At 37.7% G+C, this 19,525-nt stretch overlaps 1 protein-coding gene across 1 annotated transcript; it reads right to left on the bottom strand.

Moving 5' to 3' along the window:
• Positions 1-4,736: 4,736 nt before the first annotated feature.
• APELA (apelin receptor early endogenous ligand) lies at positions 4,737-19,038 on the bottom strand. The gene is made up of 3 exons (XM_029235710.1): positions 18,759-19,038; positions 17,476-17,565; positions 4,737-5,272 (listed from the first exon to the last, which is right to left on the bottom strand). The coding sequence occupies exons 1-2, from the start codon at positions 18,832-18,834 to the stop codon at positions 17,477-17,479; spliced, it is 165 nt and encodes a 54-aa protein (XP_029091543.1). The 5' UTR covers positions 18,835-19,038; the 3' UTR covers positions 4,737-5,272; position 17,476.
• Between the last annotated feature and the right edge of the window lie 487 nt (positions 19,039-19,525).

Below are 19,525 nucleotides of genomic sequence, written 5' to 3'. Positions count from 1 at the left end.
TGGAGGCAGGTCATGGAGGCCCTGCTCAGTATCAATCTTGGACCTAGTTGGTTCTACCCAGTTTTTGTCATGTCCTCAACAGCTATGTCATTCTTTTAAAGGTTGTACCCTATCCCATTCCCTCCTGTTTCAATTTAGCATATGCTAATGTATCACAATGAGCATATAATGAGGCTCAAAGTCTACTGGAAATTGAATCTTCAGCCATCTTGGGCCCAGTAGGTTCAAACCAGTTTTTGTTGTATGCTCAATGGCAATGTCATTCTTGTAAAGGTTGTGCCCTGCCCCCTTCCCTCCTGTCTCATTTTGATACAATTATTTTTAGAATAAAAAATATTCTGCTTAAATATGACAATAAACAAAAGAGTTTTATTTTATGCAGATACTTTTTTCTCTTTAAAAGATAAGTAAACTGAATAATTTTTAAAAGTCCTTGAAAGGAGAGGAAAGAAAATTGGGAGGAATGAAGCCAAACTTTGTTGAATTAAGTATGAGTTGTACAAACAGAGAAATACACAGGTCTCTGGTTAAGTAAGCTGAAGTGGTGATCACTACACTGATCTGCCTCAGTGCAAAAAGTGAGGACAAGGGCTAAGCAAGGAGAATGGGTGGCTTGTGCTCAAAAAACACAAACTCCCTGATGGTTTTCCAGGAGAAGTTTTTATAGGCAAAATTTGGGGTGAGGGCTGCAGGGTGTGTAACTTTCTTCTGTTTGCTTGGTGGTGAGGTAACAGAGCAGTGCTCCAGGAATCTACTGCTCAGCTGGAAGTTACCATCCTCCCCTTGGGTTGAGGCCTTAGTTCCTACAGAAGAACTCAAAGATAGAGTTATGTATATTCCTTCAGGAGGAACCAGGACTGTGCACCCATGGCTGCATTGTTTCTTTTTTCTTTTTTTAATAAATTTATTTATTATTTTTTTTATTATTTATTTATTTATTTTGGGCTGTGTTGGGTCTTCATTGCTGTGCGTGGGCTTTCTCTAGTTGCGGCGAGCAGGGGCTACTTTTTATTGACGTGCGCGGGCTTCTCGTTGCAGTGGCTTCTCTTGTTGTGGAGCATGGGCTCTCGGCATGTGGGCTTCAGTAGTTGTGGCTCGTGGGCTCAGTAGTTGTGGCTCTCGGGCTCAGTAGTTGTGGCTCACGGGCTTAGTTGCTCCACTGTACGTGGGGTCTTCCCAGACCAGGGCTCAAACCCATGTCTCCTGCATTGGCAGGTGGATTCTTAACCACTGCACCACCAGGGAAGTCCCTGCACTACTGTTTCTTGACTACTCCTTCTTTGTTTTAGCATTCTCTCACTTCCCTGATTAGCAACTATTTGAATCTGCCCTTTGGTACTCAGGGAAAGTCTAGGATGCTGAAGCCTTTTTTCCTACAAATGAGAAACGGGGAACACAGAAAGGATTTGTACCCAGGGAGAGCCCACAGGGTCCTGCTTGATTTCAAAGGCGTAAACCCATGAACCAGAAATTTTTCTTCATTTTTCAGTTGCAGGTCAGGAAACTATTTTTAATTTCATGTTATATAATTTGTGGCTTTAATAAATAGTTTAAAACTTCTCTTATATCCTAGTGCTTAAGAGCATATTTTGGAAGGCGCTTGGCTTTGTATTCCAAGTACTACTATTAATTTACTAGCTGTATGTAGCTAATGTTACTCTCATTTTCTTAGTTCCTGTTTCCTCATCTAAAAACGGGCAAAATGATACTTAATCCCATAAGGTTTTGGGGAAATCACTTTGCAGAAGCGGAACCCCTTCTTTTCTCCCTTCTTCTGTCCCATCCTTACTAACAAGTGCACTTTAAATTAAACCTAGATAATTAAAAAAAAAAGAAAGAGGGCTCAAACACTCTAAAAACAGAACGCCAAAAATTACAATATGAATAACAGTCGTCTAAAGTCTTATCACAGGAAAAGAGTGTTTAACAGAAAACACAATTTTTAAAAACAGATTGCAAGTTTAGAACTTTTTTTCATTTTTCAAAGCTAATATTATTAAAAGATTTTTCCAAATGCTGAAAATTAGAAATATTTTTGTTTTGGTTTACTTATAGTATTTGAACTTTTCGTGACACTTGTGGCTCAGTTTATACAAGTCATATTTAGTTAAGCATAACTATATCAGTTATGAAATACAAAAGCTTCCTTCCTTTGGAAGGAAGAAAATAGTGGGCACACTGACCTACTAACACATCATCACAGGAAACATTACATTAAAAATAGAAAAACAGAAATGGCTATATACCAAAATATTCTTTGCTCTTAACACCAAGTTAAAGACTTTGAAGAATATTATATGGCCACTTCCATAGCAACTGCCACAGAACAGTTGATATAAGGTATCATAAGAACTTGCAAAAATAGAGTAATGTGATAATCCTGAAGGTGTACAGTCAGGAGATGGTGTAGGTAGTTCTTGTGGATTCTTCGTGTACAATCAGATGACAAATTTCCACAGGACTTTTCTGCAGAGCAGCTGACAGGGGCCAGAGCCTCAAATTATCAACCACACTGTCTCTTACCAAGACTCACTGGAATCCAATTATATGATTTTATAGTAGGATGAGAGCTTAGATATAAAATGAAGCTGGGGCTAGAATCCGGTGTTCTTTCCTTGATCACTCTGGCCAGGTGGAAGCCAAGAATGGAAGATGAAATATAGATCTGGAGTTTAGGGAGTGAAGTCATTTGTTGAAGTGAGAACAAAGGGAAGAAACAGAGGGTTGGAATTCAGGCTCTAATGTGTTAAAACAAGGCTATAGTTACTGATAGGACTAGAATTGCCAATTTTTATCTTTTTGCTTAGGCTCTGACATGGCTCAGCTCATCCTGTACTTATCTAAAAGCTTGGTATTTTGTTCATTGTCCTTTTTCTTTTCAAAAATGATGTTAAAAATGGTGTTACTTGTCTTGACTACTGAGGTTTTGGGCACACCCTTAAATTTTGTGCCCACTTATTCTAGTACTGGCACCAGGAGAGTGAAAATGATGAAGGGACCAAAGCCCTCACTGATTTCATGGAGTTTGGAAGGGACTGAGCCAAGAAAGAAGGGATCAACATTTACATCTCTTCTTTGGTCCACTACTCTGTATCTGCTCACTTCACTGACTCACCCACGACTCCAAATTGAGGTGGCACCATTACTTCTGATACCCTTAGCTACCTTGATTAAACTGTATAAAATTTCTTTTCCTTTGTGTTCTGAAAATGTTAGAAATTGCAAAGAACTTTTAATAGAAAAATAATAAAACAAACACCGAATCACAGAGAAGGTAAAGTTTAAAGTACACATATTTGACACTCCTCTGGTCTCACCCTTCACCTTGCCAGTGAATAACATATGGCTCCACTGCCATGGACTTATGCTGGTATGCCACTTTCAACATACATGCCACTGGTTATTGAGTTTTTTAATAAATTTTGAGAGAATCTTTGCCTTTCCTCTGATAATCTTGAATTAGGTAAAAGATCTGCATTGGCAGGGTATGATCAGTCTTAAATGCCCCAATGAAAAGGAACAATGGAAAAAGAGACAAGTACAGGAACATTTCTACCATGCTGTGCTCAATACTCTGAACTTACACAAGTAAGGACAACTAGACACTCAAATCACTGAGTGTTTTATTGAACAATTACTGAAGTTGTATGAGCAGAAATCTATAACCATTTAATTATGGCTGGTTTTTAACTTTTTCTGTGAATGTGAGAGTCTGATCTTGCAAAAGTGTAGGCTTGTATTCCATGAGATGTATCTGAACGGTATGAATCTTTTCTTTTTTTGTACAAATTATATAAATAAGTACATATATGTTTTCAACAAATATAATTGTTAATAGCTATGTTTCTACTTAAATGCACTTGTGCAAAGTAATTATAATTCATCTAGAAAACCATTTAGAGTTCCCCCCAAATATCCAATTTAAATAATAAAATAACACATTTCATAAAACATCTTTTATTTGTGTGTAAATTTAATTACAGTACTTTTATAAGCACCTTCCATCCCCCCAAAACACTGTTAACAAGCTGTGAAAGGGAGACAAACTTCCATGTATCAGAATTTATATTTCAAATTCTTTATATATAAATCTCAATTTTTTATTTCGGCAAAATCGGGATTAAAGGTTTATGGCTTCTCCCACTCTAGAATGTTTACAAAGTAAAATTTCTAGTCAAGATATGAATATGTAAATCTCATATCTAGCGTTAACTTACAGTAAAATAATTAAAACTTTATGGCAGTGAGCTAACAGTCTTTGAATAAATACAAATTAGGAGCATATTTAACAACTTGAGCACAACTAATTATCAGTACAATTCAGACTTAGGATAATGTCCTTCTTTGGTAATCATATCCTTAAATTCCCTCTGAGTTTTTATTTACATGTCTCACCACCACACCCAAATAAAGCCTAGCAGAATGATGAGCACTCAGATACTGGAGACATCACTCTGCTTGAGACTTTATTGGCATAAGTGTATTTTAAATTTCAATTTTAAGTTGGCTTTTCTGAGAAGCTGTCTATACAGATGAATGAAGGGCATAAAACAGAACTTCAAAGGAAATCAGACATTGGCTTCTTATGATGACATGTTGAAAAATAGGTTCAGAAATAAACATTTCAGCTGTAATATAAACTGAACTACAATTAGTATTTCAGACTTTATTTTACAACTATAAATGGGTACTATTCAAAGTAAAAAGTACGTTCATAAACATTAAAGCCTATTAGATAACATTGGTAGCAGTTAATAGTTTCTTTCTTAGTCTCTCTATATAAATAATCAATGAACCAATAATTTTCTCCCTATTCTGCAAAGCCAAATAGCCAATGCAACTGATTTCAGATTTAGGATTTTGTTTTACAATCACTCAAACATATAAAAAGTAATTTTAATACCTTTGGAAAATTATAAGCATATGAAAGGACAATTTTAAACTCCTACACTTTTTACTGTTAGAGAGTTCTAAGACATTAAAGAGTTTTTCTTCTTAAACCAGGTAAGAGTAATAATGTGCAGAAAAAGATAAGAGAATTTTGTTATGCAAGCAAATAATTATACTTCAGACTGGAATTGCTTTTGAATTTATTTTCTCTCTAAAGAGAAACCAGAAAGAAGAGAATCGTGTGAAACTAATAAACCATCCCATTGCTTTCAAACAATTCCGTTTCATACAGAAACTTCTAAGCAATCACACTGTTACGTGGGTGGGTATCTTTTCCTTCACTCCTCTTCTGGTAGACCTGGAGAAGTTAGATAGAGAAGGTCTAGATTTGGAAGCAAAGGAGAAAGAAACACATAATAAGAAATGCTATCCAGCAGACCAATTTACTCATGCTTAATTTCTTTTTATAGCTGATGAATTATGAAAAGTTACCACGGTTTTTCAGTGCTGAAAACAACTTCATATTTTCTTACCTTTCAATATAAATACAGCACTGTATTTGTTTAAAAGTCTGAATTTATGCTATTAAGGAGGTTTTACAGTAAATTATTTTTCATCTAATAATCTTGATTTGCTCAGTGACCCACATTGATACTCTCAACTATTTTTTTTAATATTATGGATATGGATTCCTGACATTTATACCAGCTAAGAAGGTTATTTGGAGCAGGTTAAAGAAAGATATCAGAACCAAAATCTTACTTTGGGGTATTTTATTTAACAAACAGAATGGTCCCAGAGAAAGACAAATACTGTATGATATCACTTATATGTGGAATCTAAAAAATACAACAAACTCGTGAATATAACAGAAAAGAAACAGACTCACAGATATAGAGTACAAACTAGTGATTACCTTTAGGGACAGGGAAACGGGGAGGGGCAAGATTGGGGTAGGGGATTAAGAAGTACAAACTATTATGTATAAAATAAACTACAATGATATATTGTACAACACAGGGAATATAACCAATATTTTATAACTATAAATGGAGTATGAACTTTCAAAATTGTGAATCACTATATTGCACACCTGTAACTTATGTAATATTGTCCATTAACTATACTTCAATTTTTTAAAATTGTTCTGAGGATTCTTAATACTACAAGACCATTTAATAATTAGTAGTTAGCAATACATTTTAAATATATGGTAGGGAAAAATATAACTAATTTTCACTTAAGAGGATCATGGATATTTTACAGGAAGAGAATTACTGGTGCCAGGGTTTCTCTAGGCAGTATAAATTTTAAAAAATTTATTTCCAGCTTTAATAGAGATATAATTGACATATAACAACATTGTGTAAGTTTAAAGTGTAAACTTTAACTTAAGGGATCCCTTAAGTGATCACTTAAGGGATCCCTTAAGTTCCAACATTCTAACAAATCTGCACTTTTACTCCCCACTCCCGCAACATTTTTGACCTCACATTTTACATAACATCATACTTAATGGTGAAAGACTGAATGCTTTCCATCTAAGATGAGGAATAAGACAAGGATGTCTGTTCTCACCACTTCTATTCAACATTGCACCAGACTAGTTAGGGCGATTAGACAAGGAAAAGAAAAGGCATCCAGATTAGAAATGAAGAAGTAAAACTACATCTATTTGCAGATGACATGAGCTCATACATAGCAAATCCTAAGGGACCTACTAAAATCTATGAGAATTAATAATTTCATTAAGGTTATAGGATATAAGGTCGATAAGCAAAAATCAATTACAGTTCTATATATTAGCAATGAATAATTCAAAAATATAAATTAAGAAAATTCCACGTACAATAGCACCAAAAGAATAAAATATCAGGAGTAAGCTAAACAAAAGAGGTATAAAAATTGTATTCTAAAAAATTATAAAATGTTGAGATAAACTAAGTTAGATCTGATTACAATTGACCCTTGAACAACGTGGCAGTTAGGGGCACTGACCCTTCACACAGTTGAAAATCTGCGTATAACCTTACAGTTGTCGCTCTGTGTCTGTGGTTCTACATCCACAGATTCAATCAACCATGGATTGTGTAGGACTGTGGCACTTACTTAGTGAAAAAAATCCACATAAGTGGACCTACACAATGCAAACCCATGTTGCTCAAGGGTCCGCGTTCATGTATTGAAAAACATAATTGTGAAGATAGCAATACTTCCCACATTGATCTACAGATTAAAGATAATGCTATCCAAATCACAGCTGCCACTTTGCAGAAACTGACAAGCTGCTATTAAACTTCATACGGAAATTCAAGGAACCAGAATAACCAAAACAATCTTGAACTACAAAATTGGAGAACTCACACATCCTGATTAAAAACCTTGCTATAATAATGCAATAATCAATAGAACTATTATAGGATTAGTTCAAGGATTGACATTACATCAATGAAATAGAACAGAGAGTCCAGAAATAAACCCTTACATTAGTGGTCAACAGATTTTTGACAGTAGTGCCAAGGTAATTCAATGGGGGAAAGAACAGTAATTTCAACAAATTGTGCTAGAACAATTGGATATCCATATGCAAAAGAAGTTGGACTCCTTCCTCACACCATACACAAAATTTAACTCAAAACGGATCATAGACATAAATGTAAGATACAAAACTATAAAACTTTTAGAAGAAAATATAAATGTAAATATACGTGACCTTGGATTAGTCAATGGTGTTTTAACATATAAAGTACAAGCAACCAAAGAGAAACTAGACAAACTGGACTTTAGTAAAACTAAAAACTTAGGCTTCCCTGGTGGCGCAGTGGTTGAGAGTCCACCTGCTGATGCAGGGGACACGGGTTCGTGCCCCCATCTGGGAAGATCCCACATGCCGCCTGGGCCCGTGAGCCATGGCCGCTGAGCCTGCGCGTCTGGAGCCTGTGCTCCGCAACGGGAGAGGCCACGACAGTGAGAGGCCCACGTACTGCAAAAAAAACCAAAATAAAACAAAACAAAACAAAAAACTAAAAACTTTTGTTCTCAAAGGACAACACCAAGAAAGTGAAAGGACAATCAATAGAATGGGAGAAACTAATTTGCAAATCATATATCTGATGAGGGCCATGTATTCAAAATATATAAAGAATTTTTACAACTTGACAATAAAAAGACAAGTAAGTCAATTGAAAAACATGGGCAAAGGATTTGGATAGCTGTTTCTCCATAGAAGATAGACAAATGGCCAGTGGATACATGAAAAGATGCTCTACATTGTTAGTCATTAGGGAAATGTAAATCAAAATCACGAGATACCACTTCACATGCACTAGCATGGCTATAGTAACAGGTACTGGTGAGAATGTAGAGAAATTGCAACACATATATTGTTGTTAGGAATGTAAACTGCTGTAACCACTGTAGAAAATAGTTTGGCAGTTCCTCAATAAGTCAAACACAGAGTAACCATATAATGCAGCAGTTTCACTCTTGGGTATACACCCAAGAGAACTGAAAAGATGTTCAAACAAAAACTTGTACATGAACGTTCAGAACAGAATTATTCTTCCCTCCTTTAGACAACGAATCATCCCAAATTGAGGAGGGGGACTTTGAGAGCAAGATTTATGATTTTTTCCCCTTTTCCTCTTTTTGTGAGTGTGTATGTGTATGCTTCTGTGTGAGATTTTTGTCTGTATAGCTTTGCTTCCACCATTTGTCCTAAGGCCCTATACGTCCGTTTTTGTTTTTTTTTTTAATTTTTTTTCTTAATAATTATTTTTAATTTAATAACTTTATTATATTTTACTCTATTTTATTTTACTTTATCTTCTTTCTTTTTTCCTTCCTTCCCTCCTTCCCTCCTTCCTTCCTTCCTTCCTTCCTTCCTTCCTTCCTTCCTTCCTTCCTCCCACCATCCCTCCCAGAATTATTCTTAATAGCCAAATAGCCATGGTGGCTTACTTCCTTGCCATAGCGAGCTCTGAATAAATAGACTTTGCTTGTTCTCACTGAGATGATCTTCCTTTTCTCCTGCAGAGTATTACCACTCCGCGTGAAGAGGTAACGGAGACCAAAGGAATGGCTGAAACGGAGCAGGAGAGAGTAGAGAAACTCCGCCGTGCAAGTCTTTCCAGGTAAGATGACACCTGCCTAGGAGCCAGAGAGTCAGCTGAGAATTTAGCAGAAGAGTATAAGTGTGGTATCCTGGAATTTAAAGGAAGGGATTTTTGCAGATTGAGTGTAGTCAGTTGCTAAATTCTGCTGAGAAATCAGAGGGAAAACTAAGCAAATGAAGATGCTTGATGTTATTTTAAAGAAGGCGTAAGATTAGAGTCGGTTAAAATGTGCATGGAAAATAATGAATTGGAGACGAGGGGTACAGAAGACTCATTCGAGAGCCTGGACTAAGGAGTGTGTGCGTGTGTGGTTTTACTATGTAGCCTTACCAGCGTTTAAACCTCACCTCCGTGTCGACACGACGATCCAGAGGGCAGAGAGCATGAAGACAGTGTGAAAGTGGCACTTTGAGATTCCTGAGAAAGTGGGAAGGGAAGGGATCCATACACAGATGGAGCAACGGTCAGACCTTCCATGAAACCCAGAGGAAGAGGAGGGTCAGGGTGGGCAGAGTAGGAGAGGGATTGGATGGGAGTCTTGCTTTATACTTGAAGGCTGAGGGATATACCATGTGATGACTTCTCTTTTCTCTGTGATATGAGGCAAGGCCATCTGCCTGAAGATTAGGGCCTAAAATTTGAGGTGAATAGAAGAAGTTAGAAGCAGTTATTGTGGAGCGCAAGGCAGCAAGTTGACCACAGATATGTAGGTTTGCTGTACAGTTTGGGATTCGATGAAGAATTTGAAGCATTTCCAATCTGACTTCTTATGTATTCTCCAGCAGCAATAACATACCTGTTTGAAGACTTCAGGATCCTTCCAGAACAATGAGATGAAAACAGAGCAGCAGGAAAACGTGTAATACTGGCAGCAATTATGGAACTAATGAATTATACAGTCTTAGCAGGAGAAAGGGACCAGTCAAGGGTCAATGCTCTGGAAGGCCTGATGGGGTTAGAATAGTGGCAGTGGCTGACCCAAGCTCTAGGCATGACCACAGGTGTGCAGGGCCAAGACCAGTGAAGGAGGCCTTGGGAAAGCCTGTCTATTCTGCCTATTTCTCTTCTCTAATAGAATTTTAACAAAGCAAAGCAGAAGACATGTGGTTTGCATTATTATTTTATTTATAAATATTCTGAGTGGTAACAGGTAAGCTCTCAAGGATTTTAATTATAAATTAGCAATATTCTGAGGAATTGTAGATACACTGACAAGATTTTTAATGTTTCTGGTGAAAATTGCTAATAATTTTGTTAAGATCAGGAAAGTTTAGAATTCATCTCACATTTTGATATTGTTGGTAGTGTGGAGAGAATTGTGGCATTCAATATCACACATCACCATTGAAAAAAAATACATCCAAAAGTGGAATGTATTGAAGGAGTTAACGATAAGTGATTTTGTTTTTCTCAAGTCACTTAAAAAATATTCTCTTGTTATTGTCTAAGAATAATATATTTCTCAAATACATTACTGCTATGCAATAATAAAGTTTACCTGATATCACTAGGTCACTAATTGAGTACATAATTGAGAACAAACAAAAAATTTATGCTACAAAGAAATTTTAGATTCCTACACACGTTAGACAACAGCTAAAGTATCTGCAAAAAGAATTATTACACACTTTGTAATGAGAAATCAGTTTCCAAAGTGAAGAATACTCTGAAATGTGGCTTTAGTCCATCATATACATATTTTGCATAGGGGAATGTACATGTATTATAATAATATATATGTAAAACATAGCTGTCTATTTAAGTATTCAGTATGTTATATTGTATATATTATCATAAAGGCATCAGGGTCTTTATAAAAAAGTTTTATTTCATCGGTAAATTAGGAACATTAGGGATTTTCTCTGACATGGTCTTCGGACACTAGACTATGATTAACTGAGAAAACAGTAATTTTCTATATTTTATTTAGTCTTGAGCAAGACGTCCTACAGATACTATAGTCCATGCAAGAATCCCCTATACTTCAAGCTGCTCTCCGCTATTCACACACTATAAAGGTTTATAGGCTGAACTTTAGGGGCCAAGTCTTATCTTCAAGGAGCTCACATTCCAGTACTGGTAAAATTTGATGAAATAAAGTAGAATATGATAAATGACTTTTAAAACCTACTGATAAAAATGCAGTGACTGTTGAGAGTGGAACATTATTTTAAGCTCTTTGGATGAGGGCGGGCCTCATATAGGAAATGGAGTTGGAAGAGAACCCTGGGGGAGAGGCAGGGTTTGCACTTGGTGAGATGAGCGAGGAAGAGTTCAGTATGGCAGCTAATATCAGGAAATAAAGCTGAAAATGCGTGTTGGGGCCTGACGGTAGTACCTCTTAAATGCTAAGACAATAAATATTGATAAAAGTTTCATTTCATTTCTTTGAGCAAAATTGTTGGCGTGTCTGCTGTATCCCAGGCACTTTTTTCGGCTGAAAATAGGAAGATAAATAAATGCAACCCAATGATGAGAGTCTAGCTAAGCTACCCCATGGTGTTGCTGCCAGGCATGCATTTTGTGTGGGGCTTTAAACTGACACCAGCGCCTCCCACAAACGAAGCACATGCCCTGGAGAGCAGTGAAAGGTCACAAGCAAATGGAAGTTCCTGACGTGAAGCCCCAGCAGCCCTTGTGATCAACAGTCTCCCTGTCTCCCAGGGCCTGGTTACCTTATGTGCCCCTTAGGTAAGACCCCCTGGGGCTTACCAAAACCATGCTCTTTTGGTCTGAATTGACTTATCAGGCCCTTGCCCAGGAATCCAAAGGACTCCACCACAGACCCTACTAAAGGCACGTGTGTCCCCCAGGTCCCCTCTCTCTGTCTGCACTCTGCCTTGGCCTCCCCATGTGGCCCCTTGAGGCATGCCGGGTGCTTCCTCCAGTACTGTAATAAACTTCTCTATTTCAACATATCTGTGGTCAGGTGTTGCAGTAAGGCTCACTATTCTGTACTCTGTGCTCCACTTAACAAATGTTAATTTAACAAAGTCAGAACACCCACACTCTGCCTTCAGAGAATTTCTAGCGTGTGGAGGGAGGTAGGGAGGAGTCCAGTCAGTTAACACATTATTACAGGGCAGTGAGTCGGGTATTTTGACAGAAGTATATGCAAACGGGGCTGAGAGCAAAAAGTGGGCATCTAATAAAATCTGTAGGGGTATCAAAACCAGGGGAGGTGTCTTGAAGGACGACTTGATAGTGAGGAAAAGAGTAAGTAGGCAGAAGTGTAGCTTGAGGAAGGGCAAGAGGTGAAGAATGGACTGACTTTAAAGCCATGTTAATAATTCTAGCTACTACCTGTTTAGCACTTACTATGTGCTAGGTACAGTTACGATAAGGTACATACCATTACATTACCAGCTCCATTTTCCGGGTCTGGAAGTGAAAGGAGGCTTAGAAGAGATAAGTGACTTACCAGAGATCACCAGTGGGTGAGCTGTGTGGCCAGAGCTAGGACCTAGGCAGTCCCGTCTTAACTCTTATCCACTCTGAGAAAGGGCAGGGGAGAAGAGGTGATGCCGCAGAGGTACCCTTTGTAATGTGTCCTTTGTTAAATTATGGGAGTTCTCACTGTCCTGAAGGCTACAGAGACAGTTAAGGATTTTAATCAAGGTGTGACATGATTGGATTTACAGTTTAAAAAGATCAGATGATAAAACAAAAAATGGATTTTCCAGAAGAGACCTGGAAGCTGGAGTGATCAGTTAAGGTGTGGCAGTCATGTTGGAGAGATATAACAGGCACTGAAATAGTAGTAAAGAGATGAAAAGGAGGAAGCAGGCTGTCAGGTAGAAATGACAGGCTGAGGAACCGAACAGAACTGGACACTAGGGCACTCTGCTCAGAAGTTTAGGTTGGGACAGCACCACGTTACATTTCACAGCACTGTGCCTAATACACAGTAACTTTGAGAACACAGGGGACGTATTTGAGTGGAAGGAATTAAACAGTTTACCTTTAGCTATTCATTCAGTCCCTCATCAAATATTTCTGAAGAGCTGATGACCAAAGCAAAGTTCCTGTTCTCATGAAACTTACATTCTAATGAAGAGAGGAAGATGCTAAACAAACAACAGAGTAAATACATGTTATGTCACATGGCATCACGTATTATGGAGAAAAACAATCCAGGAAAAGGAAAATTGGAAATATCTTGGGCAGGTTGAAGAATTGCTTTAAGACTTTATTTTGGTACTGCTTTTTTACATAAAGGATCATCAGGGAAGTCCTTCCTGAGGACATGCATGGTATTGGAACAGAGAGCTGAGTTACAGGAATAGCTGTGCAGAAGCCATGGTGGAGATCTGAATGTGCACTGTGGCCATGGGCTTCAAGTATCTGCAGGGCAGCTGAGGTGATTCCAGGTAGGCAGTTGGACACCCTGTACAGGTCCTGAAAGGAATAGTGATTTATTCCAGAGATGGTCAGAAGGGAGCAGGGTATCTTTGAAACCAAGGAAAATTCATTCTACAACTTGACCCACGGAGACAGCTGATGTGTTCACTGAATTTGAGAAGAAGGAAGTCACTAGGGACCTTTCCCAGAATGCAGTGGGAACAGTGCATCGAAAATACATGGGAGGAAAGGAAGTAGCCACTTTTCAAGAAACTGGGCTGTGCAGAGAAGAACCTGAGCTGGTCACTAGAGAGCACTATGGGGCCAAGGGTGCACCTTCTTTCTTTTTCTTTTTTTGTTTTTTTGTTTTTTAAAGATGAAATAGATCAGTTTTGACATATAGAACATGCTAGGGAAGAAAGGCAGTAATTGTTGGATCAAGGTTCCTGAGGTGTGGAGAGATGAACCATAAGCAAGAAAGGAATCTCCTAATGAAAGACTAGGAGGGGAAAACAGAAGACGCTACAGATGTAGATGTTTGTAGTTTGAGGGCAGGGTCTGGTTTTGAAGCTTGATTACCTCCATTTTTGCTGGGAAGAGGAATCATCTCTTGCTGTGAGTTGGATAAGGAGGTTAAAAAGTTTAAGGAAACTGGAGGTCATTAAAGGCTTGAAATAGAACTGAATGGGAATCAGAGGTGCTTAAAAGTAAGAAGAGTTCTTTGCAGAGGGCGCCACTGAAGTTGGAGGTGAAGTGCTCCCCTAAAGTGGAGATTCTGCGCTGAAGGCAGAGTTGGCTTTCGGATAAGACGAAGAGGCAGAATAGAGTGAGAAGGGCCAGGACAACAGGACGGTTGCATAGGGTTTGGAGGCAGAGCAGAGATTTGGTCAGGGGTGGGGGGGAATCACGACTTTAAGGGCGTAGGAGTAAGGCAGACAGTATGGAGGCTCGTTGTCTGGGTGTGGAGGTAGCACACAGAGACCCAGCGTCAGAGTGGAATGAAATAATACAACTGAATCTATATACAAAACAGACTCACAGGCATAGAAGACAAACTTACGGTTACCAAGGGGACAAGTGAGGGCTATGGGGATTACCAGATACAACTACGATATACATAACATAGGTAAGCAACAGGGACCTACTGTATAGCTCAAGGAGCTACATTCAATAGCTTGTAATAACCTACAGTGGAAAAAAATCTGAAAAAATATATAACTGAATCACTTGGCTCTACACCTAAAACTAACACAATATTGTAAATCAACTATACTTCTACAAAACAATTCTTTTTAAAAAGGCAGAAAATAGAGAAGTAGAAGCATTTACATTTGAATGGTAATCAAGGGTCTCAATTTTAAAAGGTAACTTTACCAAAAGTATTTTCATAGCCATTACCTCTGGGAAAGGAAAATGGGCAACAGAGGAGGGTGGAAGACTTTTACTTTTGACTTTACAGTATTCTTCCGGACTGTTAGAAAAAAATGTTATACCATGAACATGTATTATAACTATTATTAAAAAGCTAGAAAGAGTATGTGTTAACGGAGTATGTCGTTACCTAGAGCACATATTTATCGATAAAATCAGGGCTGTAGTGAGATGATACTGTTGGAAGGGGACATCATCAGAGTCCCCACCTCAAAGCCCCTACCTCATTTCCACATCAACCTATAAGCTCAGATTTCCTGACACCCTTCTTTTGCATTCCTTCACTCTAATTCACTTAGGGCTGAAGGTAATGCCAAAATATTTGTGAGAAAAAAAAGTATTAGAAAATAAACTTTATATGGCAAGATTTTCTATTTAATTATCTCAACAGTTAGGAAATCTCACTGAGGATCTTTGAGGGGGACTCTGTGAGAAGAAAAATTGACGGAGTAAATGTAATTGGGCTTTCCCATCAAGTGAGCTGAAAGTCTAAACCACTCTAAAAGGTTAATCTGTAAAACTTCAAAGTCAAATGTTTACCTTACCTATCCCTTTACAGTCTTCCTTGACCCTAACTGAATGAAGTCAAGACATGTGATTTTATCTAAAGCACGTAGAAAACAGAGGGGGACAAATGAAGAGAGATTCAGCCTCAGAGTTCCACTACTTATGCCTATAGTGCCTTTATCTAGTAGTCAAAGTACCTTTGTTGCAAGACATATAAAAAAGATGCAAGTATTTAGGGCAGTGAGAATCATGCTATCAAACTTGAATATAGCACTTAGAGCACTGGTTGACCAAGCTCTTGGGAAATTATCTTTTTTTTTTAATTTTTAAGAAAATTTTATTGTAGTTGATTTATAATGTTTTAATTTCTGCTGTACAGCAAAGTGATTCCGTTATACATATTTTTTTTCATGTTCTTTTCTAGATGGTTGATCACTGGATATTAAATATAGTTCCCTGTGGGGAAATTAACGTTTTTCTTTCAGTGGCTCTTATACTAATGCTGGATTCCAAAATGTGACTTTTACACATTCTTCAAAGAACTGTAGCTGGAATGTAGGACTAGTCTAAACACTGAGAAAATGGATGCTGTAACCTGAGCAGTTCTTTAAAAGGATTACCCAGCTTTTGTAAAGGATTGCTATTATTAAATAGTTTATATGGCCTCGACTTACGTTTCCCTTTGGTTTACAGATTTGCTTTATAGGTCAAAATTTTCCTTAACTTTGACAATTCAAATTTCACTACTCTATCTTGTTTACTTACAGCCCTAGTTTTTATGGCAGGTGTTTGGTGGAGAAAGCCAATATAACCTGTGGCTGACTAAGGGCTTTTGTCTGCATTTGTGAGGCATCCTTTCCTGCATATGCAGGAATTCCCTTGCTACTGTGAAATGCCTCTTTGTTATCTGTGGAGGAGTGCTGGAAAAATCACGAACTTCTCTACTCCTCCTAAGCACAGATTTTACTGTTATTTATATGAGAGACTGAAATTCATTATCGACTTACACCAAAGGATTTTTTAACATATAAGACACTTTTAAAGCATGTTTTAGTCCCCATTAATTGGCTTCTCAAGAACTTCCTCTTGTATCTTTCTGGATTTCTCCACCAAATTTCTTTTTCATATTTTGATAGCAAAGATTAATTTGTTACAGATGCAGGCGTAGAGAACTTGTCTACGGGTTTTTGTCTCAGTCCTCTTGGTAAATGCTTATTACTGAACTGCTCTTCCTTTATTTAATATCCCACTACAGGGTCTTCACTGGTTTGAAAAGCGTGTATTAAACACCAGGCACAGCAATCATTCTCTTCCCTGAATGCATAGTGCCGTAAATGCTGCAGTCCACAGGCCAAATGAATAGGCTAATTTAGCAACTGCCTGTGTTATGTTAACCAGCTGAGGGATATTTCTATGACTTTTTTTTAAAGGAAGCTATATTTCATGTGAATTAAAGAGCTTAAAATAATTACAATGGAACGTCAAGTTTCTTATTTTTTAGTGTGAAGTAACAAAGTTGGGCGGTGTTTGATGTTAACTGATTCAAGCAGTATTACTGGTGATGGTGGTAGTGTAAAATCAGGAACAAAATTCTATTCAGAATTTATCCTTAAAGATGCAACCATCATGACCAACTCTATTAGTGAAGCTGGAAAGCTGCCGTGTCATTAATATTAAGTTGATTTTATATATGAAAAGAAATATTTTCAGGAAAAATAAATTACTAAGTGTTGAGGCTAATAGATCATCCATTTGGTGGTGTTGGGCAAACGTGTGCGAATGCTTTCAAGCAGAGAGTGGTGTGAATGGGAAACGTGCTTGTTCTGGACTGCATAGGGAGCTAGTCAGAGATTTTCAGAACACGTGTTTAAAGATACCTTTATAATTAATTACATTCTCCTCGTGCCTGATTTTTTTAATTATGAAAAATTTCAAACACACACAATGGTATTAATCCCCATATAACTATCACTCAGGTTCAACAATTATCAAGATTTTCCTACATTTTCCTCCTCCATCCCATTAAATGATTAAAGCCATTCCCAAACATCATTTCATTTCACTGTTAGTATGCAGACCATTAGTATGCATTCCTTAAACTGACATCACTCTAAAGCCATTTAAGCATTGTCAGGTATATCTAATCTGGAACATTGCCTAAATGTAGTAAAACTCTTTCCATCAGAAATACCTCAGGGGAAGGGCACTCGTGAATGGAGAGGCATACATCTCCTCTGAAGGCAGTTGTACCTGTGCAATTTTCTTCTCATTGCCAAATTAGCTGAAAAAAAAAAAAAAAAGAGGAAAATATCAGGGGCATTTACAGAAAATTAGTTGTTGTTTAATCTGTAGACTGTGAGGGAATACTTTCGATCCAAATTATACTGTGATTATTTGCTCTCTGTTCAGATGTGATTGTGTTATAAAAAATTAATGGGATGCAAATTCAGGACGGGTATTCCTAACAGTTCATTGTTGATGGTGGGATTTAATAGTAAAATTCTTCTCCTACATGACTTCTTTCTAAATGTTTCTAGACTTCTTAGTTTACGTAGTGAATTAATCACAAATATTTTACAAGACTATTGTCCAAGTTGCTCTGTATTTTGAGAGGAGAAACAATTTGAATAGCAACTGCTATAAACAGTAAGAAGGGATCAGCTGCTTTCTGAATTGCTAACTTGAAACTTTTTTCTTATTTATGTAAAGAGGTCAGACCAGGAAACGTCATTTGAAATAGTCTCAGTGATCAAACTTCTAACTAAAAGGCAGAGACTGAATGTTTAACCAGTTATGCACCATTTTCTGTTGTAAATGGAGAAGTATATTATCAAGTGAATAATCTAACATATTTCGATATAAATGGTGTCACTTTTCTATTTAAATTTGGGTTGGCTTTTTCCTTAGAAAACGTTCTAATTTTTTTTTCTTTTTTACTTGGCAGCGCTTTGAAATCTTAGATATTTGGTTCTGAAGTAAAAGCACTTTAAAATAACTTTGTTTACTAAATCCCTGTTAGTTAAGAACAACATGACTGATGTAATCCTTGAAAAATGTGTCAAGTAAATTAATATTATTTATCTTGACCACACATATTTTTGACTTTTCTTGGCTCTGTAAGCACAATAATACTAAAATGGCACTTTTTAAAGTGACACATCTAACTATATATCTAGAAATAACAGCTCTCTTTTTACTTATAAGGACACCATATCTATGATAGCTTTGGAATCAATTTTCTTCGAATTTAGAAAAATAGTGGTCAGATATTTATCATCATTCTAAAATCCAGCTATTTTTTAAATAGCCAAATAACAGACCTAACGGGATAGATAACATACTTCTGAAATCCTACACACTCACCCCCAAGCACACCTACGCGATTTCCGACAGAGACACAGTCATGCTCAGAGGCCCATTCACACAAACAGGCACGAAAACAAGTCACTCGGTACAAATCCATCCAAGTCCTACCTGGTCTCTGTCCGGGGGTGAGTAGAAGACTCATCATAAAAACAAGAAACAGAAAAAAGAATTGTTGCAATCTCATTTTTCTGCCACACTACGGTGGAGCAGAAGCTCGCAAGGTAAACCCAACAGTCTTTGAACAGTCTCTGCGGTATCTGTGTGGCGCTCTTCACATTCTGAGGACAAACCTCAGAGTACAGCCAGCTGCGTTTTCCAGAAAGGTTAATGATCCCTGCAGATAAGGTTACTGGTGCTGTTTTGCGGTCGGAGCCCCTCGGCCCCAGACCCCTCCTCCCTCCCCGGCCACGCCCCTTGATTTCCATAAGTAAATATTGGTGAAATAAACCAGTCAAGCGTCCTGTGACTTGGGTGGAAATGTCCGCCGCCGACTCCTAGGAGAGGCGGACTGCGCCCAGAGCAGGGTGTGGAGAGTGTGTAGAACCACACACTGGCCGGGCTCCCTCCCTCACCATTTACATCTGTTTACACTTTGCATTGTGCACATCGGTGTCACATGCAGAAACCCAGAGGAATGACAGGAAGTCTCTCGTCCCTTTCAGAAGGAAATCTGAAGCTCTAACTTAGACTGCCAAATGCTTTGTGGCGGAACATGTGCTGAAATGCTTTCTCTTTTCCAAACCTACTGCAAAGTGGTGCCTGTTTGCCCCAAATCTCTAAATTGCTTAATCTATGTGGGTTTACGTCAATAAACATTCCTGGGATTTAGAATGTTCTGAAATTAACCTGAAAAATGTTCATCTTTTTTATTTTGT

The sequence above is a fragment of the Monodon monoceros genome, unplaced genomic scaffold (genome assembly GCF_005190385.1).
Source record: "Monodon monoceros isolate NGI ecotype Baffin Bay Population unplaced genomic scaffold, NGI_Narwhal_1 Super_Scaffold_20, whole genome shotgun sequence".
In the NCBI taxonomy this organism is placed as follows: domain Eukaryota; kingdom Metazoa; phylum Chordata; class Mammalia; order Artiodactyla; family Monodontidae; genus Monodon; species Monodon monoceros.
Note: the sequence above shows the minus strand (reverse complement) of the source record. Positions and strands in the feature narration are given on the sequence as shown.

Excerpts from the sequence above, each read along its gene's own strand:
- APELA (XM_029235710.1), bottom strand. The coding sequence starts at position 18,834 with ATGAGATTGCAACAATTCTTTTTTCTGTTTCTTGTTTTTATGATGAGT. Across the intron at positions 17,566-18,758 it reads CACCCCCGGACAGAGACCAG|CTAATTTGGCAATGAGAAGA; the intron begins GTAGGACTTGGA and ends TTTTTTTTTCAG.